This window comes from Eulemur rufifrons, chromosome 23 (assembly GCF_041146395.1).
Source record: "Eulemur rufifrons isolate Redbay chromosome 23, OSU_ERuf_1, whole genome shotgun sequence".
Classification (NCBI taxonomy): domain Eukaryota; kingdom Metazoa; phylum Chordata; class Mammalia; order Primates; family Lemuridae; genus Eulemur; species Eulemur rufifrons.
Window position 1 is genome coordinate 2,119,135 of NC_091005.1, and position 25,204 is coordinate 2,144,338.

The 25,204-nt window shown below is 66.3% G+C and overlaps 1 protein-coding gene across 2 annotated transcripts in view; it reads right to left on the reverse strand.

Annotated features, from left to right (window-relative positions):
- Nucleotides 1-25,204, reverse strand: part of GSE1 (Gse1 coiled-coil protein) — a 378,645-nt gene that overhangs the window by 10,070 nt on the left and 343,371 nt on the right. For both annotated transcript variants that reach the window (XM_069456611.1, XM_069456612.1), the window contains exons 3-12: nt 24,886-25,104; nt 13,438-13,637; nt 8,367-8,539; nt 7,776-7,973; nt 6,963-7,154; nt 6,307-6,623; nt 5,376-5,700; nt 2,726-3,339; nt 1,484-1,596; nt 1,007-1,277 (exon numbers count right to left, since the gene is read on the reverse strand). In XM_069456611.1, coding sequence (XP_069312712.1) covers nt 1,007-1,277; nt 1,484-1,596; nt 2,726-3,339; nt 5,376-5,700; nt 6,307-6,623; nt 6,963-7,154; nt 7,776-7,973; nt 8,367-8,539; nt 13,438-13,637; nt 24,886-25,104 — 2,622 coding nt within the window. The remainder of the gene's footprint in view (nt 1-1,006; nt 1,278-1,483; nt 1,597-2,725; nt 3,340-5,375; nt 5,701-6,306; nt 6,624-6,962; nt 7,155-7,775; nt 7,974-8,366; nt 8,540-13,437; nt 13,638-24,885; nt 25,105-25,204) is intronic.

Sequence of the window (25,204 nt, forward strand, 5' to 3'; positions counted from 1 at the left end):
ACGTCCACACTGGCCTCTGAGGCTCAGCACGTGCCCTCCCCTGCTCCTGGGGCTCCAGTGCTAGTCCACGGTCCATGCCGTTTCCTCTGCAAGGACGAGGATCCCAAGACGTTCCGCGGACTGAATTCCTGTTTCGGTGGCACTTCTTGATGATTCTGAAACTTAGGCAGCCACAGCGCCCATGGCTTCCTCTACAAATTCAGCCAGGCAAAAAGATGGCTTTTGCAAACAAAACTGCACATTTCTAGGATTTGTGCTGGCGATCAACATGTCACTAACCCTCAAAGGGGAAGTGAAAACTTCAACTTACCGGTTAAAGAAAAATAAACTGCTATATTCTAATAAAAAAAAAAAATAAAAACCCCACATTGAAGCAACTGAAGGACCCAGCAGTACTTTTTGCTTTCCTTCGACTCTCCCAGGGAGCAGGCCAGGGGTCTTCCAGGGACCCGGAGGCAGGAGAAGGAGCACGGCCAGGAACGTCACCATCTTGGCCCCAAGCGGGCGTGGGCCGGGCAGACTGAGGAAGCAGAAACCCCAAGGAAGTGCGGCAGGGGCACCGTGTCTTCTGGTGTATGGATTTTAGCCCCAAGGGTCCACCCCAGCATGGCCCTGGGTGGCCAGACCGATCTGGAAGCATCCATTCCTAGCACGTGCTGCTCTGCCTGGCAGTTACAGGCCATGCCCACACCTCCCTCCTGGCATCACCACACGAAGCCAAGTGGCCCAGCACCTCCCCTCAGCTCCCAGGTAGAGTCGCTCTGCTCAGAGACGCACCTGTCAGGCGCTAGAAAATGGATAAAAGACAAGGGCAGTTGTCAGCTTGAGCTGGGCTTCACACACGGAAGGAAACCACTGAGTCTTCACGGCTGTCCAGGACGCAACAAGAGCAAATGGCCTCGGGACTGAGTGTTCCCAGACCCTGCCTGGCGTCCATGGCCCCGCCGGCTGCGTGAGAAGCACACGGCCACCCCAGCCAGCCCCTCCCGCCCAGGTGAGGCCCTACCTTTTCTCTTCTCGGCGCTGATGTGGGTAAGGTTGAAGATGGTCAGGAACTTCTTCTTCTCTTCGAAGTTAGGGCTGTTGTTCATCTCGTCGGGGCTGTAGCGGGTGGACAGCGCCAGTCTTGGCGAAGGCGTCTGCCGCTTGCTCTGAATCGCCGGAGGCGACGGGCTTCGCTCTCTCAGCATCCGCCGCCGCTTCCTCCGCTTCTGGGCCACCAATTCCTCCTTCTGCTGTTGGGTGGTCAAGCCAAAAAGTTGCAAAAACTCTAGCTTCTAGATTGGGAAAGAAAACAAATGAGTTTTTGAAGCCACTGACAGTGGTTATGTTTTCACTGCCCTGGGGCCCCTGTCCGGGGGTCCTTGAAAGTCTGGGTGCCGTGGCCGACTCTGTACCAGGCCACGGCGGGGGTGGGGGAGCACAGACCACACAAGGACCTCCCGAGGAGGGGCCAGGGGCCTGGACGCCGAGAGCCCAGTACCTCGGAGCATGTGTCCAGTTTGAGGGGCGGCTGCTCAGCCACACAGCGCAGGTGGGCCCTGACCTCCTCCTCGTCACTCTCGTCGTAGGAGTCGTCCAGGTCATAGTAGTACCCTGATGGCAGAAATGGTCGTACTCAGCCAGGCAAGGAGCCTTTGACTATCCAGGGGGTATGCGCTCGGGGACGTGTGGAGACACCATCAGGTCAGGCAGAAACTTCCATCAACCCCCGTCCTAGGTCCAGCAGGTGCCAGACTTCCTTGGACCCACAGCTCCAGTGGCCCCTACGTGGCTGTGCAGCCTCTGGGCTAACCCTGACCACCCCCACCCCACAGGCCTGGGGCCGTGTCCACAGCAACACGAGGCTGTTTGTACACACACGCTCCTTCCTGCTGTGGCCATCTGGAGGCATCAGCTGGGAGGGAACAGGCACATGGGCTCGTCCTCTCAAACGCAGAGAACAATAGCAGAGCCCTGCCCCAGGGGCGCCGGGGTGCTCCCCTCCCCCTCCCTTACAAGGAGAGTTTAGGAGAAAAGCCCCAGTTAGGCTCTCAACCTGGCCTAGGCCAACAACCCAGGGAGATTCCGCCTGCACCCCAGCCTCCGGTTGAGGAGGCCGAGTTCAACGCAATAGGAGAAACTGGGCCGAGAGCCCCTTGTCAGGTGTCTACTGGGACCCTGTTCCCTCCTGGCCAGACTTGGGTGCAGGTGGGGGCAGCCCTCGCACCTGGGCCTGCTTACCTGCTCTCCCTGGCTCTTTGGGGAACTTGGGGAGCAGCTGGCTGAGGTCTCCGTACCCCCGCAGAGACAGGAGGGAAGCTCTGACCTCCTGCCTTGGCCTCGGGCAGTGCCAGCTGCTGCCTCCACGTCCCCCCAGCCCTCCTGCCTGTGGCTGATGACGGCAGCCCCGCTGGGCACAGGCCCACTCGGTCGCTGGCCTGCTCCCCTGTTACGCTTCACTATTAATATTTAAAACCATCTTATTAGCCTCCGTTCATCATTTATTAATCACGTGTGTCTGCAGAACTGTCTTTACAGACAAGCTTTGATTTGGCTTTCTGGGACAATTTGCATCGAGCAGGACAGGCAAGAGGCCGAGGGTCCGTTTCCCAAGCAGAGGTGGCAGGTTGATGCATGTCAGCCGGGGAACTTGGGGGCAGGCAGCTGTCACTAGGGCTCCCTTGTCCCTGCTAACCAACCGCCCCCACCCCAGCAGGTCAGGGACCCTCCAGGGAGGCCAGACCTTTCTCCTGGGCCTCTCGCCGCCTGCGCTCCTCCAGGTCCAGCTTGCTGACCAGCCTCCGGCGCCGCTGCAGGAATTCGTCGTAGATGTAGGCGGGGTCAGGGCCCCGCGGTGCCGGGGGCCGGTAGGGCGAGCCAGGCTTCAGGGGCCCACTGAGCTCCCCAAGGGGGGCCGCCTGTGGGAGGGAGGCCCGCTGCTGGCCTAGGATGGTCTGGGTGGACTTTTCGAGCTCAGCGAGGAAGGGTCCAGGCCCCGGGGGGAAGGCCTGGTGCTCTAGGCTCCCCGCCTCCCTTGGGGGCGGTGGCTGATACTTGTCCAGGGGGGTGGCCTCACGCTTCCGTGGCCCCTCCTCTGCCTTCTCCGGGCAGTAGACCCGCTCCACCTTCACCAGCGGCACCGCCGCCTGGCGGCTGGGCTCGAAGGCAGCCGGGTGGCTGTGCAGGGGGTGGCTCTCGGCCCGCCGTGTCTCCAGGGCGCTGTCCATCAGGGATACTGGGTTCCAGAGGGCTGTGGGCACGGTGTGATGCTGGGGCTTGGGCGAGATCAGAGGCGGTGGCCCACCAAAGTGCTGCGGGGGGTCTCGGCTGCCAGGCTCGTGACGGTTTGGTCCCGGCCTAGAGCGTGAGCAGATGAGCCGTTAGTCCTGAGAAGACAGATGTGCCCTCCGCAAGCTCCCCAGCTGGCCGGGGCTGCAGGGAGAGCAGGTCTGCACTCCACCCGGAGGGCCTCGTGCTCATGTCCCTCCATTGCCTCTTCAAACAGTCCAAGACAGGGGTGTGACGCTGCAGGCCCCCAGCTGTCCCCATCAGAACTGCGGTGACCCCATGTGGCATGAGGCTGAAGCCCCAGAGCAGCAGCTGTCCCCATGGGGTCTCTAAGGACCCGGGCCAGAGAGGGGAGCAGGGGATTTGTAACACTGGGCCCTTCTGTTAGACAAGAAGCTATGCCGCACCATCGTGACAGGTGACTTGGTTCCTGAGAGCATTTGAAATAAGATAATTCACAAAGGGATGTTTTGGGTGTTATTTTTCCAAGTTTTTTTTTCTCCTTAAAGGAGACGGTTACAAGATGTTTGAAGCCATGCGACCCAGGGCAGGGTCTGAGGGGAAGGACGGGGCGGAGGCCACGGTGGGCACGTGGCCCGGCTCTCCCTGTCTGGGGGTGCCGTTAAACAAGGCCACCTGGGCCCCTCGCAGCCACTGCACCTGTGAGCAGCACGGCACGACAGGGAACCACAGAGACACTGTCCTTAAGTCAACAGCAAAGGAGTAAAACCTGCCGGCAGAATAAATACTTCACACACCACAGCCAAGCACCGAACGCTTTCCTAGCGTGGAGCACAAAGCCCGCCAGGACGTCCAGTTCACAGCGCCGTAAATACAGCCAGCTGCCACGGGACCCACAAGGCCAGGCGAGGGCCGGGCCCTGCTTCCCGCCACCCCCCAGGCCAGCGCAGGCCTCACAGGGCTTACGGGGGAGGCCCCCTGGGCTGGAAGCAACAGCACATGAGCAGACAAGGCCCTGACACCTGTACTGGGGTCTTGGGCAGCCCTGAGGAGGATGCTGTGAGTTGGGGTGCCCTGATTCTATCAAGGAGCCGGCTGCCCTCTTGCTCCTCTGGTGTGAGGAGGCTCGGGGGCAGAGGCAGCTCGCTGGCAGGCGAGTTTGAGCCTTTGGGACACCTGGAGGGTCTGACAGGCAGAGAGACAGTCAGAGAACTTGCTCGGGCCATGCTGGGCATCGAGAGCCCCGGGGACAGCCAGTCAGTGGGCACGGGTGGCAATTCCCTGCCCGTCATGCTGAGCTGAGCTACTCAACAAGGCAGGAAGGAGGAGGCAGGCGGGGCATCTCCGTCCCAGGGACCCAAGGGCTTCCTTAGCCCAGCACGGCACCACAGCACGTCAGGGCTGGACAGACAAAAGTCTTTGTGCACAGCTGAGGAAACTGAGGCCCAGAGACCAGCAGCAGCGTCCCTGGGGCCAAGCTGGGCCCAGAACAGCACGATGGAGGCCTGGCCAAGAACCTCCATCTCCACCAACTCCTGTGAGGGTCTCGGCCCGGACCTTCGGAATGAGCTCTGGAGTGACGCGGCAGGGGGGACACAGACCAGCACTGCCCCCAGAACCGGAGTCCTAGGACAGGCGTGGGCCGGGCGGGCCGGGGGCACTGGCGCCCACTCACAGAGCCAGTGCAAGCCGGGGGTCCCAGAGGCGGACACAAAGGCCTCCACGAGAATTCTGATGGGACCGAGGGGGGGTCTACCTTGTATTACAAAAGCAATAAAGCTAATGTTTTACGTAAATAAAAACCAAAGGCAGTCCCCTTCTCATTAAAAAAAGTCCAAGCTCAAAAGCAGAGGGAGACGTTAAGAACAGGTGTTATTAACAACTAAAGCTTCCACCTTGCCCCCTTCGGGGCCACAAATGGCCTCCTGGGGACCTGGCCGGGCTGCAGGGGATCCCCCACTTGTGGATGGGGCAGCTCTGAGCAACGGACCTTCCTGCTCAGCGTCTCGGCTTCCCAATAGAGAATTGTAACGTGAAGACAGAACGGCAGAGAAAGGGTGTGGGGCAGACGGCCGCTCAGTCACCACTGGCTGCGAATAAACCCGCTGGGGGACACAGCTCCTCCCCTCGCGGAGCCCACCCACCTGGCACTCTCCGGCCTGTGCTCCACCTCCGCCGGCGCCGGGGGCCGGCTCATGTCCAGGTGCTGCTCCAGCACCTGCTGCCGGAACTCTGACACCTGGGACTGCCGGTCCTCCTTCTCCTGCCGCAGCCGTCGCTGCCGCGCCAGCCACTTCTCCTCCTCGTTGGTGCGCTGGATCAGCAGGGCCGTGGCGGCGCTGCTGCCCGGCAGCGAGAAGATGCCGTGGTTGGAGATGAGGCCGGGCACGGCGTGGTGCGGGGCAGGCACCGGATGCAGGGGGTGCTGCACGGGCTTGGGCGCCTGCAGGCCCGTGTCCTTCAGCTTCTCTGTGGGGAGACACGCGTCACGGCAGGCCTCGGCGCCCCTCACCTCCTGCCCACGGGCCCAGGGACGCCCGCCGTCCCGCACAGGGGCCCTTCCCACAGCCGCAGCGAGACACCAGGATGTGCCTTATGGACACTTCCAGGAAGCACGCCTGTCCCCACAGGGAAATGCTTTGTGGCCGGCTGGCGCGACTCTGCACCAGCCAGTGGGGTGCCAGGGCCCGCTCGCACTGCTCGAAGAGCAGACTGTGGAATTTTCAGGAAACACGCAAGCTGGGTTTCAGACAGCCAGTAGTGAAAGTTAGATGACATGAACTTACAACAAAATGAATTACGTTAAGGTTAACAAAAGCATCCAAAACTCATCCCTTCCCAATACTGTGGCACGTTTCACCACTGTTCACACTCCCGGGGTCGTCTACGGGGACAGAGTCTGTGTCCCGTGCCACTGTCTCTCCCCCCATCTCTGTGTTCCGCAACGTCACACCTGTGGCTTGCCATCAGCCACGGTGGGGAGCTGCACCACGGCAGCGGGCAGACGCGACAGAGGAGGGCTCTCCCCAGAGCCCGCCGAGACCCCTGCCCGCACGCCCGCTCCCACCCAGCTACCTGCTCGCGTTGGGGTCAGCTGCTCCGGGGGCTTGCCCCGCTCCTCGGCGGCGTGGCCCCGCAGCCCGTGCAGCTCGGCCACGGGCAGGAAGGCGGGCTCCAGCGCCTTGGCGGCCAGCAGCTCCTTCTCCCGCGCCCGCTGCTCCCGCTGGCGCTCCAGCTCCCGCTCGCGCTCTTTCTCCCGCTCGCGTTCCAGCTCCTTCTCCCGCTCACGCTCCTTCTCCCGTTCCCGCTCACGCTCCTTCTCCCGCTCTCGGTCAGCCTCCCGCTCCCGCTCGCGCTCACGCTCACGCCTCAGCTCCTCGTCCATCTGCAGCCTGCGGCGAGGGGGACAAGTTGGAGAGCAGGCCGGAGACCGGCCGGACAGCGGTCTGAGCGCCGCAGGGAGCGACACGACAAGGCCGTCCCTCCTCCTCTCCCTGACCCAGGAAGAAACTCGAGGTCAAAGCTGCACACAAAATCCAGAGCAAGCGAGCCCCCCCCAGCCCGTGGCCGTGCTGTTTCAGAGCACGGAGTGCAAACCGTCACCCTCCCATTCGGCAGGTGAAGAAACCGAGGACAGGTGCGCCAAGGAGCCAGCCCCGCCACACACAGACCAGCCGAGCCAGGCTCCAGCCGCGTCCCTCTTCCTGGCTGCTGTCGTGGGACCCACTCACCTCTCCGCGCTGAGGCCGGACATCCGCTCCGAGTGCAGCGCTGCCAGGGACGAGTGGGACAGCTCGGGGGGGTAGCGGACCCCAGAGAGGTGGAGGTGCATCGCCGACGGGTGCAGCGGGGGCAGGGAGCCGGGGGTGGGGATGGGGTAGAACGGGGACCTCAGGGCAGAGAGGCAATAGGAGTCGTCCATCCTGTGCCAGGAAGACAAGGGCCTAGTGAGCGCCGAAGTCCCAAAGGATGAGACCCGGCCCGCTGACAGGTGTGCCTGGGCCAGGTGCACCCGCGCAAGCACGCTGAACAGGGCAACACGGCTGCAGGTTAGGGCCACACCCACTGCCAACCCCAGAGCCCTTCACTGCCAGGGGCCACTAGGTGCTGACAGAGCTCCAGGGCCCACCTGCCACCTCCCCCAGCTCGGCCAGCCCGGCAGGGACCGAGGGGCCGTCCTCGGCATCACCGCAGGCCCCTCAGGCTGGGCTGCGGGGAGCTTCCACACAGAACCAGACGGGCCACACGGTGCCACGGGGGGCTCCGGCCGCACAGCAGAGCAGCCCCCTTTACAGTGTAAGCCCCACCCTGTTAGCAACTCGCCAGGGGGCCCCCTGATGACAAGGACGGCTTTAATACCCAGGGGGTGTCCACCAGGAGGAAACCCCAGGGATCATCAGGACTGAACTTGCACTGAATTCAGGCCCGACGCTGAGGACGATTTTAGGGGCTTCTCCAGATGCTCCCCTGGGAGTCCGGCCCCCAGGTGGTGACAAGCACCTTCCCCGCCAGGAACAGATGAGGACATGCAGGGACCACCTCACCTGAAGGCCGGGTGGGGGAAGGGGTGCGGGGCCAGGTAGCCGGGGTGGTAGTAGGCGGCGGCCGTGGCGGGGTCCAGGCCCAGGGGAGGCAGGGAGGACATGCGGAGGTCCTCGGTGGTGTGGTAGGGCCGGAAGCTTCTCAGGTAGTCCTCGGTCACCGTGCTGGGGGGCACCACATGGTGCACGGGCCGCTGGAGGCTGCAGGGGTGACGGCCGGGGGGGGGGGAGACAGGTGAGCTGCCCCCGCCCCCCGAGGAAGGACGGGGCTCCCTCTGCGGATGGGTCCTGCCCTGGAAGCTGCTGCTCCTCAGGCCCGCAGCGCCCTCGCCGTCCTCACCAGCAGGTGTGTGCCCCAGAACCGCGGATGGGGTTAGAGCAGGGCTGGGGACCGTACGACCGTGTCAGTGTGCAGGGGACAGCAGGCACAGACAGGGCCGTGACGCCTCGGGGGCGGAGTGGCTGCAGAGGCCGGCCACGGCCTGGCAGGCAGACTCCAAGAGGCCGGGGACAGTGGCCGGAGCCCGCCTGGGGGATCCCAGCCAGAGCACGTGCCCCACCCCACCCCCGCCTCGTCCCCACCGGTGGACTCACTTGAGCGGCGGGAAGCGGGAATCCTGCACGACCGAGCCGGGGGAGAGGCCGAAGGGGTAGGGGGTGCTGAGCAGGTGGGAGGGGATGGCCGGGCCCCCCGCCTTCTCCTGGGGCAGCGGGGGCTCCACGATGAGGCGCTCCCGGCCGCTGCTGCTGCCCCGAGAGCTGGCGTCCTGCAGGAAGACGGCGTCGGGTCAGGGCCGGGCAGCCCAGGCCAGGCCCACAGGCGGACGGCCAGCGACAGGGCAGCGCAGGCCACTGCCCCCGAGGACGGAGCCAGGTCTACCTCCCGACTCACGGGAAAGGCTCCAGATTTAGTCCACATTCTAGAAGCGTCCTTCCTTTAAGCTTTTCTACCCCAAACTCCAAGTGCACATGGCGCCCACAGAAGGCGGAACAGTAAAGAGGACACGGCTCTGACAGACGGGCCTGGACTGAAGCCCCTCTTGGGCTCTCGCTTCCTCCCTGGGCCTCCTCGGTATGAGACGTGCACAGGTGACAGGAGCATCCCACAGGGTCACACCCACCCTTACCCAAGCATGGGGAAGTGGACGCTGTCAGCCCCCAGCACCCCGGGCAGTGAGCCCCACGCTGCAGCCGGGACGACAGCTGCCCAGGCCTCGGGCACACACACGGCCGGGGCCTCAGGAATCTGGCTCTGGCCCTGGGGTGAACGTGCTGCTCTGCCCCCGGCCAACTCCTGGGTGGGTCTGGCACCCGCCACAGCAGGCCAGACCCGTCTAGGGTGTGCACACATTCCGGGTAGGGGACGCCGCAGCTCCCTGCCCCAGGCTCCTGGACAGAGCAGACCTGGCTGGGGAGGCGCCCCCAAGGGACCAGGGGAGGGGCTCACCCCAGGCAGGAGGAGGAGACAGCCAAGGCCTGCACCCCAGCCACAGTCCCTGCAGAGACACGGGTGGGCTGTGCCACCCCAGCCGCACGGAGGGAGGGGCGTTCTGTGTGCCGATTCACAGCAGGTTCTCGCCTCGGGAAACCAGTCCAGGGAAGGTCCCGCCTACTGTCATTTACGTGACACAGGGGGAGACATGTGGCAAGGCTCCGAGGGTCAGTCCTGGACAGGGGTGGGGTGGGGGCGATCTGGGTTCTGGAGCAGCCGCTGCTGCTTCACGCCCAGGGGGTCCTGGGGTCTTCCCAACGTGGGGACATCAGCTGGGGTCACCCTGAGCCACGAGGGACGCGACCTTCAGGGCCCCACGATGCCCCATCCTCTCCCGTCACATGGGGACTCCGATCGGCAGGCCATGCTCCCGGGAACAAGCCCAGCCCTGCCGCCCCAAACCCACAGCGAGTCCCCAGAGCCACAAAGCGCCCGATACCCAGAAAACAAGGAGCTCCGACCCCTCCTCGCAGCGTTGGCAGGAATGACAGCGGGGACACATGGCGGGCACTGGGGCTCCCAGCCTCCCAAGCCCGCGGCTGTCTGACTTCCTGCCAAGAGTCCGGGGCCGGTGCCCCCAGCTTGTCCACCTCCCCGTGTGAGCGGCGAGGGGGCGGGTCCCTGTCCCCTCCCTGGCCCCCACCCGTCTTCACGAGGCACACGGTGACCTGGCACACGGCACACGCCGCGGAGGAGGTGCAGGCGGCCGTCAGGCGCCCTTCCCCGCACGTGCCCCCTGCCCTCCCAAAGTCAGCGGGTGACGAGGAATTGGAGGAGACGGGCCGACTGGAATCTCTAATGAGCAGCAACATCTGCTCCGTTCCTCCCACGCGGCCCCGGCCCGCACTGCCAGCGGGGTCCCCGCGGGTTCAGGGCCTCTGAACTGCGCCCCCCGGGGCAGCTGACTCCAGAGTGGGACGCACGCAAGGCACTGACGCCCCGCATGGGGCCGGGGGCCCAGCCCCCTAGAACCTCCTCCAGGGGGGCCCGCGCCCGGCCTTGGGGTCCTCCAGGGACCTGTGTCACCAGCAGGGTGGATTCCACCGGCCTCGGGGGACGGGCTCCTCTCTGGTCCCGGAGACCCTGGATGAGCCCAGTGTCCCCATCTGCCGGACGTGCCAACCGCAGCCCCAGCGCGTGGCGAGGGCTGTGAGCTGCGCAGCTGCAGCGGGAAGCGAGCACACGGCAAGGCCAGGGGCTCACGCTCACCTGCTCACTCTGTCACCGCCCCTGCACGACCCGCCCACACCGGCTCCTGGTGGGGCCTGTCTGGGGCAGGGCTTCTGGCCTCTCCTACACATCGCCCGCCCCCAGCACAGCCCCGTGTCTGTGAGGAAGACCCAGGAAAGGGTCACCCATGTGCCCGAGGACTGGGAAAGGAGTGGCCCTCGGCCCCCAGTGAGCGCCAGGCCCGAAGCCGGCAGGCGCGGCCCCTGGACTCGTGGCACGGGCTCTCCCGAGGCCGGTGGGGAGCTCTGTTCCCGCCTGGGCAGGGGCCGAGAGAGACAGCAGCCAAGGGGCTCGACCGCCACCCCCGCCCTGGGTGGCCAGAGACAGCAGGGTCCCCGGAGGACAGGCGCCACCCCAGGCCTGCCACCTGCGTCTTCGTGCTGCATCACACAGGGGCGCACGGCAGCCCCGGCCACCCGCCACGGGGGGGGTCCGGCCCAGCACGCTGTCCTTGGCCCGCTAAGCCCCTTCTCCCCTCGGCCGAGGACAAAGCCCTGCTCGCGGGCGGCTGGGCCAGATGGCACTCTGCTGGCCTGGCTGAGGACACACGAGGAGGCAGGGAGCCTGGGGAGCGGCCGGCGGGCAGGGGGCTCAGCGAGCCAGACCCGCACGTCTGCGGCTCCCGTCTGGCTGGAGCGGGGCCAAGCTCGCCCAGACTCGGGAACTAGGTCAGCAGGGCCCGAGCGACACACGGGCTGCCCAGCAGGGGGGCGGGGGAGCCCACAGCAGCCCCCCAGGGCAAGGCAGGGAGGCTTGGGGGCCACCCCAGGGCACCCCGACAGCGGCGGCCAGGGTCCCACCGCCGTCCTGGCAGGCAGACGTGCCACAGGGCGCATCTGCGGGGCGCCTGCTTCTTTCTGAGCAGCGGCTGCAGGCGCAGCTGCAGCCATGGAGGGGGCGGGGCAGGGAGGAGCCGTCACTCTGCGTGATTAGAGCGAAGGTTCCACAGTCACACAGGCGGCACGCGCCCCGTGAGCTTCAGGACAGACGGTTTCTCATTCCATCTCTGCCTTCCCAGCTCCCACGACCTGGGGTTACAGGCGACCCCCGAGAAGGGGCCCCAAAGCCGCTGGCCCCCTGACAACTCCCGCCTGGGTCTGTGGCCTCCTAATGACTCAGGGCCCCGGCGTGGGGAAGGGACCCCCTCCCCCCTGCGCCCGTCCCTAGAAGGAGGAGCCCCCTCCCCCACTGCCCACAGCCACCCATCATCCGCTAATCCCCCTCCCTCCTCGCGCCCTCCCTGGTGGCATCCGTGTTCCATGAGGCACCGCAAGTCGCTGGAGCGGATCCGTCACGGCCCCTCCCTGGGGTTGCTAAACGCTCCCGAGGCGACAAGGACCCTCCGAAGACAGGGCCGAGCTCTGAGCGGAGGACTTGCCCGCAATGGCGGTGGAGCCCCCGTGAAGGGACATTCGTGAGGTGTCCCCCAGTCCAGGCAGCGGACTGTTGGGGACAGGGCAGTGGCTGGGTGCAAGTGTCCTTCCGTGAGCCACTCTCAGGCCGCAGCAAGAGCCAGCCCACCCCTGCTGGGCCCACGAGTTGGGGGTGGAGGGAGGACCTGCAGCTCAGGTGACTCAGGGGCCCCCCGGTCAAGGCTGACCCCAGGGGTGGCCTCTGGAGACAGGAGCCGGTGACGACTTCCTCATCCACCCTCAAACCAGGACCAGGGCTGCTTCAGGCTGCTCCGAGCCCCGCTGGGCAGGGGAGGCCGCTCTGGCCGGGGTCCACCCTCTGGGTCCCCCACGGCCCTCCATCTGCCAACTGCATCCGGGGATGAGCGCGGCCAGGAGAGGCCTCTGGGGACAGAGGGGGCCTCGGCAAGGTGACGCGCTGGGCGGGTCTGCCACCTCAGCCAGGGAGGACGCTGGAAGCAAGGCCGCCCAAAGCTATTCCCGGGCACTCTGGAGGTCTTCTCCTTGGCTCGGAGCCTTCCTAGGGGACGACGGCCGGGCACCCAACGCCCGTGCACCCCCGGGGAGGGGGCACACTCTCCTCCCCCTGCCGCCTTCTTTGTGGCTTAACGATGATTTCCAAGTGGTGCCATCCGCCCTCCGGGAACGCGGAGAAACACCAGGAAAGAACCGCAGCTGAGGATGGTTCTTAATGAGGCCACGGCGTCCCCCCGCGAGTGGGGAGCGGGGGCGGGTGGGGAGGTCCCACCACGGGCCACCAGCTCCTCCCACGGGCAGGTGACAGGTGCGGCTGGAAGGGCTGGAGACACAGGGACCCCCCCCCCAAGCCTGGGAAGGGCCTCCTCTGCGGGCTTCAAAAGTTAACCCAGACACACAAATGCCCAGGTCCCCCGTTTCGCAATCGCGGCCTGGCGTCCTCCCTGTCTCAGACCTTGGCGGGGGCAGCAGGTAACAATAGCGATCGCGACTGTTTACCGAGCGTTTACGGTGTGCACACGCCATCTCGGCACGTCACAGGGCTGCGGGCTGCGTCCCCGCCCGTCTGTGTGCTCAAGGCCCGGCTCCCGGGACCTCGGGATGTGGCTACCTGGGGACGGGCTTCAAGGAGGCCTCTAGGGTGGGCCCTGACCCAACGTGACTGGTGTCCTTGTGAGAGGGGACCAGGACACAGGCATAGAGGGGACCACGTGAGCCCACAGGGAGCAGGTGCCCACCTGCAAGCCAAGGAGAGAAGCTTCTGGAAGAACCAACCCGTGACACCTTGACCTCGAACTTCCAGCCTCAAGAGCAGGTGAAAATAAGCCTTGAAGCCCCCCACCCCCACCCCCGCCTGCGACGCGGATTAACTGACTAAACCCCCACACCCCTCTGGGCGGGTGCTCGTCACCCCACTTTGCAGGAGGCGGAGGCTCGGGTCGGGGTGGGGTGTCTGTGCCTTAAACTCAACCTCACGAGCTCCCCGGGTGCCCAAATCCAGTCCTCCCTTTGGGGACCCCGGCTCCCTGCACCCGCCCCGCCGCGGGCCACTCACCTGCCGACTCTCGCTCCTCCAGACGCCATTGACGGTCTTGGTTGGGGCGATGGTCACCACGGGGGGCGTGCTGGGGACGCTGTGGCCCCCAGGGGGGACGATGATGGGGCCCATGGGCACGCGCTTGGGCGTGCTGGCGGGAGAGCTGTGGTTGGTGGCCGGAGAGGACACAGGGGACGACTCGCTGCTCAGTGAAGACCCTGAGGAAGAGGACACAGCGGCCTGAGCGGAAGCCACACCAGTGTCACCCGCCACGCCCACCAGGCCCCCCGGCAGGATGGAGGCCTTCGGAGCAACCAGGTCCGCCGGCCACGCGGCCCCCCCACCCGTGTGCAGGCCCGAGAGAGACGCAAGCGGGAGCCCCCAGAGTTGCTGTCGGCGGGCAGGACCCACAGCCCCAGTACCCCAAAACGCACAGTCCGGCCACCTCCTGCAGCCCGTCCGCCCAGCTCCCCCGCCGCAGCCCAGGAGCGCAGCCCCTTCACGGAGTGTGAGCAGGTGGGCCGGGCCGAGGTCACAAAAAGGACCCGAGGTTCCCGTGAGCCCCTGTGCCCGGGGCTGCGGGACCTACGGGGAAGGCAGCCCCCCAGGGGCTCCGGTGGGGCCGGGGAGGCAGGAAGGTGTAAGACACGCTCAGCTCCCCGACACGGGGCCCAGCCGGGCAGGGACACGGCACGGGGTGGCCCTGGGGGAGACTTAAAGAATATTAAACACATTCATTTTTAAATTAAAAAAACCATTTTGAGGGGTAGAAGTCAGAGGGTTGAATGTGTTCACCATGTTCTACAACTATCACCACCATCTGCTTCCAGAACATTCTCAGTGCCCCAGAAAGAAGCCTCAGCCCTGCCCCCACCCCCAAGAGTGGCAGGGGTCAGAGGGCATTTAGCTCTGGGACCCCAAGGGCAGCGGGGGTGTGGGCGGGCAGGGCCAGACCCCCAAGAACCGATCCACGGAGGAGGAGGAGGAATCGTCCCGAGGCACTAAGGTGGCGGGGGGTGGGGGTGGGGACTCCCCCCATCCTGGAGCAAAGTGCACCAAGCTGCTCAGGCCAGCGGCCAGGCAGGACACAGTGTGTGTGGTGGCAGGAGTGCCCAGGTTCCCCTGTCCCCAGCACCCCCACACCCTCCACATGGGTCTCGCGTCCCCGTGACTGAGGCTGAAACTGCCCGAGGGTCCCCGAGAGGCCGGGTGGCTGCAGGATCACACACCTATGGGCTCACCGGCGTCCTGAGTCCCCTTCCCAGGCCCACGGCAGGGGACCACGGCAGACCCCACCCACCCAAGAGCCACAAAGGGCTCCAGGTTTTAAGGACTCGCGGCACAGCGCCAGCGGTTCCAGGTCCCCAGGGACCGGCAGCACCGGTGTCCAGGCGCCCAGATCCCAGCTCACAGGGTGGCTGCGGCAGCGGGGGCGCCGGCCCGAGGGGGTGGAGCACCCCCAGCCCCGTCTAGGAGGACAAGCCCAGGCCGTCCCCTCCCAGCATCCTCCCTCTGTTCAGAGCTCAGTTCCAGGAGCAGAGGGACCCTCATGGCCGACATCGTCACACCCTCTCCAGCGGTCGCACTCCCGTCACCAAACAGAACCGCTGCTCACGGGGGAGGCGCCCGCAGCTCACAGGTGTCCTGCGACCACCCTCACGGCCACCGGAGTCTGACAGGAAGGCAGCCACAGAGGCCACTCCGTTCTTTCAGCGTCCCTGACCAGCCAAGGGTAGCCCCAACGGTGTGACCAGGAGGCAGAAGCCCCACCATGGGTACCCTGACATCAGGGTGGCTTTTCTCTGAGCAAGGTGCTGCCTTGGGGTGGTTGCACCTGTGGGGCCTACACAGAGCCCCCTCCCCAGGGCACAGTCCTGCCGCCTCCTGCAGAAACGCTGTCTGGCCTCTTTAATACAGCCCCCTAGGCTTGTGTGCAGCCTGTACAACTGTACAGGGCGGCCCCGCGGGGAGACCCCTAGTCTATCCAGATCTGCCCCCACCCCACCCTGAAGGCCATGCCCCAGAGCGACCCAGCAGCACGTTCTGCCCAACAACCCTGAACTGTGCAGCGCAAGGCGCCCACCTTGTCACTGGGCCTGGCCAGGGTGGGCAGTGAGGCCTGAGGGTTGCTGCCCGAGGCATGAACCCCCAAATTCCCCTGGGGACTGGTTGGCTGTGACACACAAACCAGGCGAAGGGAAACGCTAGAAGCCAGGGAGCCAGGCACCCCCGGCCTCACCCCGCGCTGGTGGGAGCCCCGTCTGTGCAGCCTTGGACACGGCCGTCCCTGACACCCACGCCCCTGGCCAGCAACCCCACCCGTGTGCACCCAAACAGACGAGAGCTGCCGTCCCCCAAAGACACGCTGAGGCGGCTCCGGCAGCCCCGGCAGAAGGGACCCGGCCTGGCAAGTCCTAGGATGGAGCTCCGCTCGGGACCCCTCGGCCACACCAATCACCCAGACACCAGGAGCAAGCAAGGACAGCAGGGGGCACACGGCCACCTTGTTCGGAAGACAGAAAACACCCCGAGGGGGTCCAGACAGCTCCACCGGGAGCAGGGGTGGACCCAGGGAGCAGCAAGGACCCAGGAGGGGCCCCGACCAGGGGGTTCACTCTACCCGCTTTTCTCTGCGTTTTCAGATTTTGATAAAAAGGTCGCTGTAAACTTTCGGGAAAAAAAACTCAGGAAGGGACAGACCTTTCTCTACAGAAAGGATCTTCCGTGCGACTCTACCACTCTGCTCTTTGGGCCGTGACAGCTTGGTTAAAACAATTCCCGCCCCGAGAAACGCACCCCATCAAGCGCGGCTCAGCGGCTTTAGGACGCTTAGAGCTGGGCGGCTGTCACCCCGACCTCCATGTCCCCCAGAGAAACCCTGCGCCCAGCGGCCGCCGCTCCCCGCCCCTCCCAGGACGCGGGTGCCGGGTCTGGGCACCGAGAAGCCACCGTCTGTTTCTGTCCCTATGAACCTGCCTCCCCCGATGTTTCACGGAACTGGAACCGTACGAGGACACGCGGCCTCTCACGCCCAGCTTCCTTCACCAAGCAGGACGCTCCACAGCTCGTCACGCCGTGGCCTGCGTGGGGACTCCACCGCGTTTTACGGCTGTGATACTCCACAGTGTGGGCTCGGGTTGGCCACACTGTGCATGGTGGCCATGCGGGCTGGGCCCAGCTCTCGGCCACTGCGACTGGGGCCGTGCCCACAGCCCGCCCACTTTTTTTGAGACAGGGTCTCACTCTGTCCCCTGGCCTAGAGTGTGGTCACATCAGCCCAGCTGAAAGCAACCTCCAACTCCTGGGCTCAAGTGATCCTCCTGCCCCAGCCTCCCGAGTAGCTGGGACTACAGGCGTGCACCATCACGCCTAGCTTATTTTTCTATTTTCAGTAGAGATGGGGGTCTCACTCTTGCTCAGGCTGGTCTCGAACTCCTGAGCTCAAGTGATCCTCCCACTTCGGCCTCCCAGAGCACTGGGATTATAGGTGGGAGCCACCGCGCCCGGCCCCCACTGCCCTTCTTAAAGCTGTAGAGCCGAGAAGACACGAACCCACCAAGAGCTGCCACCCTGGCGAGGCAGAGGTGCTGGGAGCTGACGCCCTGGCTCCAGCAGCCTGGAGCCCAAGACCCAGAGGGCTTGAGTCCTCCCGGGGAGCCGGGCAGACAACTGGGGTGGGGGTGGGGTGGGGAGCAGGCGCTTCTGAGTCCACCATGTGCCAGGCCCCAGGGCCCTCAGCACCCCAACATTACAAACAAGGACCCTCAGAGCCCCTGTCGTAAGAGCGTGCACAGACCCAGGGCTGCTGGGCCACAGAGCCCTGCTCGGTCCCCTCTGTCCCCAGAGTGACTCCTCCCCACGTGGCTGGTCTCTGAAGCAGCCTCGCTTCCCAGCGTCTGCGGGTGGGAGGCCGGTGGGGCGGGCGACAGAGGGGCTCTCCGGGGCAGGGTCCCGGCTGGGGTGAGGCCTAATCCCCCGGGAGGCGGAGGCCGTCACTCACCAGCGGCCGGGCGATCGATACCGCCACGACGCTGCGCCAATTAGCGAGGCTGGCGCCCGGCTCCAGGCCCCTCGCGCAGCGTGGCCGGCGCGGGGAGGCCTGTGATCGCTGTAATTAACTGGCCGTGTTCAGCCAGGAGAGAGTCAATGAAACGGATCCGGACTGGAGAGGACAAGGGCAGGGCGCGTCCCCGTCACCTCTGCCGTCTGACCTCGCAGATTAGCGCCGAGGCCGCGGGCAGATGTAATTAACAGCTGAGACCCCGAAGGCAGCCAAGGGAGCCGGGCGGGGGCAGAGCAGGACGGCAGAGGCGCAGCAGCACCTGTCACCCCCCGACGCGGACCCCACCAGCCGAGCAAAGGCTCCTGGGCCCCAGCCTGAGAAAGACGCCTCCGTGCCAGGCCGTGCGACCACCCCGGGCACAGCCCTGTCCCGGCCAGGCTGGCGGCGTGGAGGGAAGAGGAGGGAGGGACGCTCGTGGAGTGAAGACCTCGCCCTGCACAGCCCCGTCCACCCCGACCCGGCTCTGAGTCTGCGGGGAAGCGACGGGGCAGTGAGAACGGTGACGAGGCACGTCCCCGAGAGGGACCTTCGACACATCTTCGTGAGATGCAGCTGCTGTGGCCAGGGCTGCCCAGAGCTGGCGGGGCTGAGCCCCCGGGACGGCCTGAACCCCGCAGTCCATGCCCTCCCCACGCGGCGGACGGAGCGACCGACCAGCTAGAGGCTCGGTCCCCTGAAGGAGGGTCCCCAGCTCAGCCTTGCTCCCCACTTTGAACCTGCGCAGGTGCAAGGTGTGAACAGGGCGGGTGGGAGCCCGGGGGACGGGTGTGTCTGCGGCTCCTGTCCAGTCTGCTCTGTCCCCAGGGGAACCTTTAAATGGCCCCTGAGCAGGGTCCACGCAGGAGCTGTGGCACCACCTGCCATGACTCTGGGGTCGCCACGCTGCAAGCGAGTGGCCTCACCTGCCGTGGGGCGCTCCGGGGGAGGGGCAGGTTCCCCCAAACGCTCCGCCTCTCAGGGCCGCCCCCGCCCACCGCCCTGCTTCCATCCGCAACGTGGTGACGCGGTCCTCGTGCGATTTTTGTGTGCAAAGGAGCATGGCCCGGGTCAAGAGGCCCAGAGGGCCCAAGGGACAGGCAGGAAGCCACCGGCCGGCAAGCAGACCCATGGCACAGGATGCAGGTCACCCAGCCTCCTTTCCTTGCGATGTACCCAAAGGAACTGGAACAGCAGACCCCGAAAAGGCCAGTCAGCCCCATGCTTGCCAAGACTCGTGCGGGTCTCGAGGTCAAGTCCCCACAGTGACAGCACAGGTGACAAGAACAGGGTGGGAAACCCCGTGGAACCCCCGGCACAGCAGGGACAGCCGGGTGGGCCACGAAGGCAAGGCCTGGGCAGCAGCCTGCAGTTCTGGGAGAACCTGCTGAGCAGCCGCAGCGGCCGTGTGCGGCCCCGGGGACGCGCCCCCTGGCCTGCCCGCCGGCGGGAGCTTCTCCGCGGCATCAGCAGTGGGCCGGCGTCCACCAAGGGGGCCACCGCGAGCTGCCCAGGGAAGGGCGGTCAGCCAGTGGTGGCCTCGGTGCCCCATCACGAGCCGGTCACTACGCTCAAACCAACCAAAGGAAGGTGTGAATTTCTGTTTTGAGATGTGTGTCCCGAGGCTGATCTTTGCGGGATAGTGCGAGGCCAACGCCGGTCCCTGGGACCAGGACACGGGCCGGGCAGCTGCCGTGTCAGGGCACGGAGGCTGGGAGTGTCCTCAGGGGATGGGGGTCACGGCCAGGAGGAAGGGGGGCAGAGTGGCTGAGAGAGGAGGCCGAGGGTGCTTCAGGGAGGGGACAGGAAAACAGTCACCCTGCCCTCTGCGCCCACTGTCCCAGGACAGGCTCTGCGGCTGTGAGATGACACCGGGGACAAGGAGGCCCCGACTTGCCCGTCCGCCCTGCCCAGGGCCCCACTGCGCTGCACAGAGGGGAGGCCGAGCGGAGGGCTGTCCCCTGCCTCGGTCCCCTCCAGCTCCCATGTCCCCAGGCCAGGAGGACAGTGGAGCAGCCCTGGGACACCTGCCGCCCTCGCACCTGCACCAGGAACAGACGGGGCTCCAGGCGCCCACGGAGACGCCGCGCAAGCCCGGCTGCCGCAGACTGACGCCCACGTGCCGCGCCTGCCAGGCGGGAGCGTCCCCGTGTGTTCTGCCGTTTTCTTTGAAAGAGGCAGATTTCCAAGGAAGCAGCAGAACAGGACGGGGGGGACTCACCCTCCCCCGCTCCACGGCAGACACCCGGTGGGCCGGAGCCCGTCTCCCTGTCCACACGGGGGGCCGCTCCTCGGCCGCCGCTGGCTCGGGCAGGATCTCGGTCTCAGGTGGCACCGGGGACCGACGGTAACCGGACCTGCCTCACTTCTCGCCTGCAAACTGGTGACGAGACGGGGCAGGCGGCCAACAAGCGCAGTTGGAGGAGGCCGGCACGGGCGTCGCAGGCCTCAATGACAAGTCAGAAATGCAGGTCCCGAAGCCTCGGTCGCAGCCCTGTCACCCCCACCCACCTGGCCCAAATGAGGCTGTGGGGACGCGGTCGCTCCCCTTGCAGGTGACATCAAGGGGAGGCCTCTCCGCTGCCCCCCGGGGCAGGCGCTGCAAACCCCGCTCGGCCCACGTGAAGGCAGCGAAGCCACCGCGGTGAGCCGGCGCCTGGGACACTCTGCCAGTGAGGGGCAGTGGGGCCACCAGGCCGTGTGGCTCTGGGTCCGCTCTGTTCCTGGAGTGACCGAGCTCGAGACACAAAGGCCGGCCCGTCGTCATCGCCCTGACGTGTTTTCCGAGCGTAGGGGGAGCCGGGCCCCGGGCGCTGCGTGTGCCTCCCCCAGCGACTGAGGACACGCGGGCGCCCTGCCACCGCGGCAGACGGGTGCCGCGTCCCTGTGGGAGGCTGGTGCCTACCGCAGTGCGGCGAGCAGATGGCCGCGCAGCTTGCGACAGCCCCGCCGGGTGCGGTGGCAGGTGGGGGCGGCAGCGGGGGCCCCGCGACCTGCCCTCTGCAGGGCCAGAGGGGAAGGGTCAGGGACTCCCGAGGCCCCCAGCTGGGCCGGGCCCCCAGAGCAGCTAGAAGCGCACGGCCTGGCGTCAGGCGCAGAAGCTCCTGGGCCACCAAATGCCTCCTGGTCGCTCAACAAACACCTCCAAGTACACGGATGACTCGGGGACCCCAACACACCGTCACAGCAGGGCAGGCCTGGCCAGGTACCTGGGAGGGGCCACCACCTGCCCCAGGACAGCGGGGTGGGACCACCCCAGTCTCAGGACTCCTAGGCGGGGGCTTCACACGCCTGCCGGGGCAGACAGGGTCTCCGCCCGGAGGACGTTCTGGCGGGGAGGCCAGGTTGTCGGGGGTGCCAAGGGGGCTGGGGTGCCTGCATGCCCGAGGACCAGGGGCCATCCGAATGGCCTAGGCCAAGGATGGGGATGGCCCAGCAGCCACGGCAGCAGGGGGACCCCAGTGTGACCGGCAACCCAGGGGACGGGAGCCCCGTCCGGCTCACACCCCCACCGTCCTGCTCACACCCCCACCGTCCTGCTCACACCCCTACGGTGTCAGGACCAGCTGTAGCCACTGCAGACCCCCAGCCCAGAGCTGCTGATATGGGCACCTTGGCCCTGACGGACAGTGGGGGTCCAGGAGCACCCCTCACTTGGGAGGCACACACCCCTCCAGCCCCTCAGGGCAAGGGTGGCAGTGGGGGTAGAGGGTGGTCCTGGTTAAGGAGGGGCAAGGTGGACGGGGAGTGCAGAGGACGGGGTGGCAGCCGTGGGGGGACTGTGGTGGCCACCTGAGCCCGGCGCGAGCCCAGTCTCCCCGAGTCGTCACCGTTCAGAGGTAGACGTTCTCCCCACCCCAAAAAGGAGAAGCTGGAGGGGGACCAGCCCCCACGTCACACGCAAGGAGAGCAGGGGTTGGGACGTGAACCCCGACACTCACCCTGGCCTGCCGAGCCCGGCCCCGGGAAGGGGTTCAAGGGTCACGCCGGCTCCAGGCGCCCCCCCACCCCCCCCACAGTGAACGTCCCTCCCCGCTCTCTGGGGTGACGGAGCTGGAAGAAAGAGGACGCATCTCGGAGCCTCAGGGAAGATAAAATTCCCGGAGTCTCGGGAACCGCAGAGGGGCCGACGCCCTTCCCTCCTCGCCCGTCCTCTGGGGCAGCGCGGGTGTCGCGGCCGCGGATTGTCGCGTCTGAACTGAATTTTCAAACTGCACCCTCGAGACACGACGAGAGGAGAGACATGAGCCGAGGACGCGGACGCAGTCAGACGGGGCGGGAGCGAGTGCAGGTGGGGTCCAGGTGGGCGGGGGACGCGCTGGTGCTGACAAGAGGGGACACAGAGACTGGCCCCTGCAGGTGGCCGGGCTGCACCTTCCTGGAGGGCCTCAGCCCTGCCTCCCCTCCCCCGCCACTGTCCCCTGCGGCCCCTGTGTCCTCCCTGCCGGGGGACACAGCGGCAACGGGCTTCGAGGGCTCAGACGTTGGCGCCTCCGGGGGCCAGGAGGGCACTGGGCACGGGGCACCAGGCAGGACAGGGTGGCCCTCAGGGGACGCACGGCTTTCTCAGGGGCCCGGGGTCCCTTTCTGGCAGGGAGCAGGCTGTGCTGAGACACGACGCCCTCGCGCTACTGACCACGTGGGACCCGGGGGACTTGGGCGAACGTGAGGCTCAGTGTTGTCCCCGGCAAAGCCTGACAGAGGGGAGGGGAGCCCCTCTAATAAGACACCCCCCACTCCCCGCCAGTCCACGTGTAAGAAACATCCAGAACAGGCAAGTCCACAGAGGCAGAAAGCAGACAGTGGCCACCAGGGGCTGACGGCTAATGGGACGGGGTTTCTCCCAGGGTGATCCAAACGTTCTAGAATTAGAGAGTGGGGAAGGCTCCACAACTCTGAACACACTAAAACCACTGAATCGTTGCATTTAACACACGGCAAATTTTATGACATGTGAATTGTATCTGGAAAAAATAAAAAAATAAAAAAATCCCAACCCCAGTGTCACTGAACCCACCAAAGGTCCCCTGCTGCCCCCGGCTGGGGTGGTGAGGTGGCCCAGGGGAGCTGGTGACCCACGCGACTGCGCTGACCACAGGCGGCGCTCCCAGGCCCAGCTCCCCGCATCGTGGCAGGGGGTGCCGGGATGGGATCGGGGGCGGGGTGGTTTCCTCCCCAGCTGGGACCACCTGCTCAGAACTGTCCTCCTAACTCAAGCAGCGGCAGCAAGGGACACAGGCACACCCCGCCAGCAGCACTGACCTCTGGCGTCCACTTGACCTCTGTGAGCCTCAGCTTCCCCATCCGCACAATGGGCCAGCTCAGGGCTGGTGGCCAGTTCCACGGATGGGGGACACAGCAAGGTCAGAGCTGAGGTGACTCAAGGAGAACAGTCGTGTGGCCCAGCGGAGACTGGAGGAGGGGCTGAGCCCGTCCTTGTCAGTCCAAACGGACGCCCGACCGCGTGGGGACTCGAGCACGGGTGTCAGAGAGCTTGGCTCATCCACGTACAAGACAGGGGCCCAGGCCACGGCGTCTGCGTCAGGGTGTCCCAGGAAGCGGGGGCTGCCCCCCGTCTGTGGACCCCCAACCCCCGAACCTCAGCTTTCCCATCTTAGTGAGGGAACAGCTCAGGGCGCACCAGTGACGAGCGTCACTCTCCTCCCTCTCCCTCGCCGAGTCCCTGGGCCCCTTCCCAGGGCGTCACTAGGAGCCTCCGGAGAACAGGGCCGGAGCTGCTGAGCGTGGCCTCCTAACTGTGCTCTGCTGCTCCGCAGGACACCGCGTCCCCTGGCACTCGGGCTGCCCGCGGGTCCACCGTCCCAGCCTGGGGCGGGAGGGAGGAAACGAAGCCCCGCCACGCAGGCTCCTGCAGCGACGCCCGCGGTCGCCGGCCCCCAGCCCCGACAGCAGGCCTCCCCACTGCCTTCCTGGGCGAGGGGGAACCGGCCCTCCCACGACCACACCCTCTGCAGTCTCCCCAGGGCTGGAGCCCAGAGGCCCCAAAGGGGACACAGCTGGATGCCTGGGCGTCCTCTGTGTGCCAACTCGTCTCTGAAAGCCTGCGCCACCCTGACTCTCCTGCCTTCTGGAACGCGGAGAAATGAGACGGCCGATGCAGGAGCCGCCGTCCCGACTCCCAGCTCTCTTCCTGCCGTGTGGTCCCCCCAGGGTCTCCGTGCCGCAGCGCCTGCCAACCACCCTGTGAGCTGCCCTGGGCCTGGGGGCCCCTGTGGCCCCGGAAGGAGGCCTGTCTCCTCTTCTGAGCCATCTGCCCGCGGCCGCCAGGCCTGACACAGGTGGGGCCCGAGCAGCCCCCGCCCCTGCGCTGCCCGGCAGGTGGAGCCAGGAGGCAAGGGGGGTGGCTCCCTGGGCCCCAACTGTCCCCCTCCTGGGCCAGTGTCCCCCTGACTGTCAACAACAGGCTCTTCCTTCACCCGCAACCCCCAGTGACCAGCAGCAGAAAAGACTTGGGAAGAGGAGACTCAGACAGGAGAGGCCCCAGCCTGCCCCCTTCGGGGTGAATGTCCCTTCCACTGAGCCGGACCCCAGAACACAGAAACGACACGGTTCCCACAGCAGTGTTCTGTGGGAGCCCTGGGTGGCCCTGGCGACCAGGATTCTAAGCCTTGGACCCCTGGGGCCCCACTTCCTCGGCCCCTGAACCCTGAGCAGGGAGCCCAGAGGAGTCCGAGAGGCCAGGCAGAGCCCACAGGAGCCAAGTCTTCCGGCCGCAAACTGCCCCCACCTGTCCGACCAGCACCACCACAGGACTTGACGGGTCACCGTGGCCCTGAGAAGTGAAACGGGCTTACAGAGCCTCGTTGCCCAAAGACGAAGACTCAGGCTCAGAGAGGGTTAGCACTTGCCCAAAGTCACACAGCATGTCACCGCCCAAGTGCCACCAAAAGCCAGGGGGCCACTGGTCCACGCTGCCCCACAACCTCTGCCTCAGGGAGTTGAAAGCGGTGGGGTCTGCTGTCCCAGAGGCCCAGCTGCGGGGCCAGTGTGTTTCCAGAGACACCCTGTTCTCTGCCACCTTTGGAGCAGGTGTCGAAGCCTGGAGCAGGCACAAGGCGTAGGAGGGGGGACCCAGGGAGAGGCACTGGGGCCCCAACACTCCCTCTGAAGCCTCGCGGGACTCCTGTGGCCGGCCGGACACCCCCGCGGTGGCTGCTGGAGCCGAGGAAGGACAGAGGCGGCAGGGCAGAGAGGGAAGCGCAGGAGCAAAGCGCAGGTGCGGGGCGGAGCCAGAGCGCAGCGGGCGAGGACACGGGGAGCTGGAGCCGGGGGAGGCTCTGCCCGGCCTCCGAGCGCCGCCTCGGGCTCCCGCGACAGCTGGTCCCGGCACGGCGGCACCTGCTCCGCACAGGAGGGCTGGGCGGGAAGGGTGGGCGCCCCCCACGCGCAGCCCGGGCGCCTCTTACCTCTGGGCTCCTCCGCCTGTTTGGCGAGCTTGCGCAGCGCGGCGGCAAAGCTGGAGGACGGCGCGGCCTGCGCCGACAGCGCGCTGCTGGTGGCGGGGCTGCCGCTGGGCACCAGGGCGCCATTGAGCGGCGAGGGGGTGAGGGGGTTGACGGTGGCGGTGGTCCTGGTCGCGGTGGAAAGCATCCCTAGTGAAGGGGACTTGGGCTCATGGCTCATGCCTGAAACAGGAAAAGAAGAACCAGGTCACCCGAGAGCAGAGCGCCCAGCACCAGAGCGGGGTCCGCGGGCTCAGGGCAGCGGCGCCAGCAGGCAGCATGC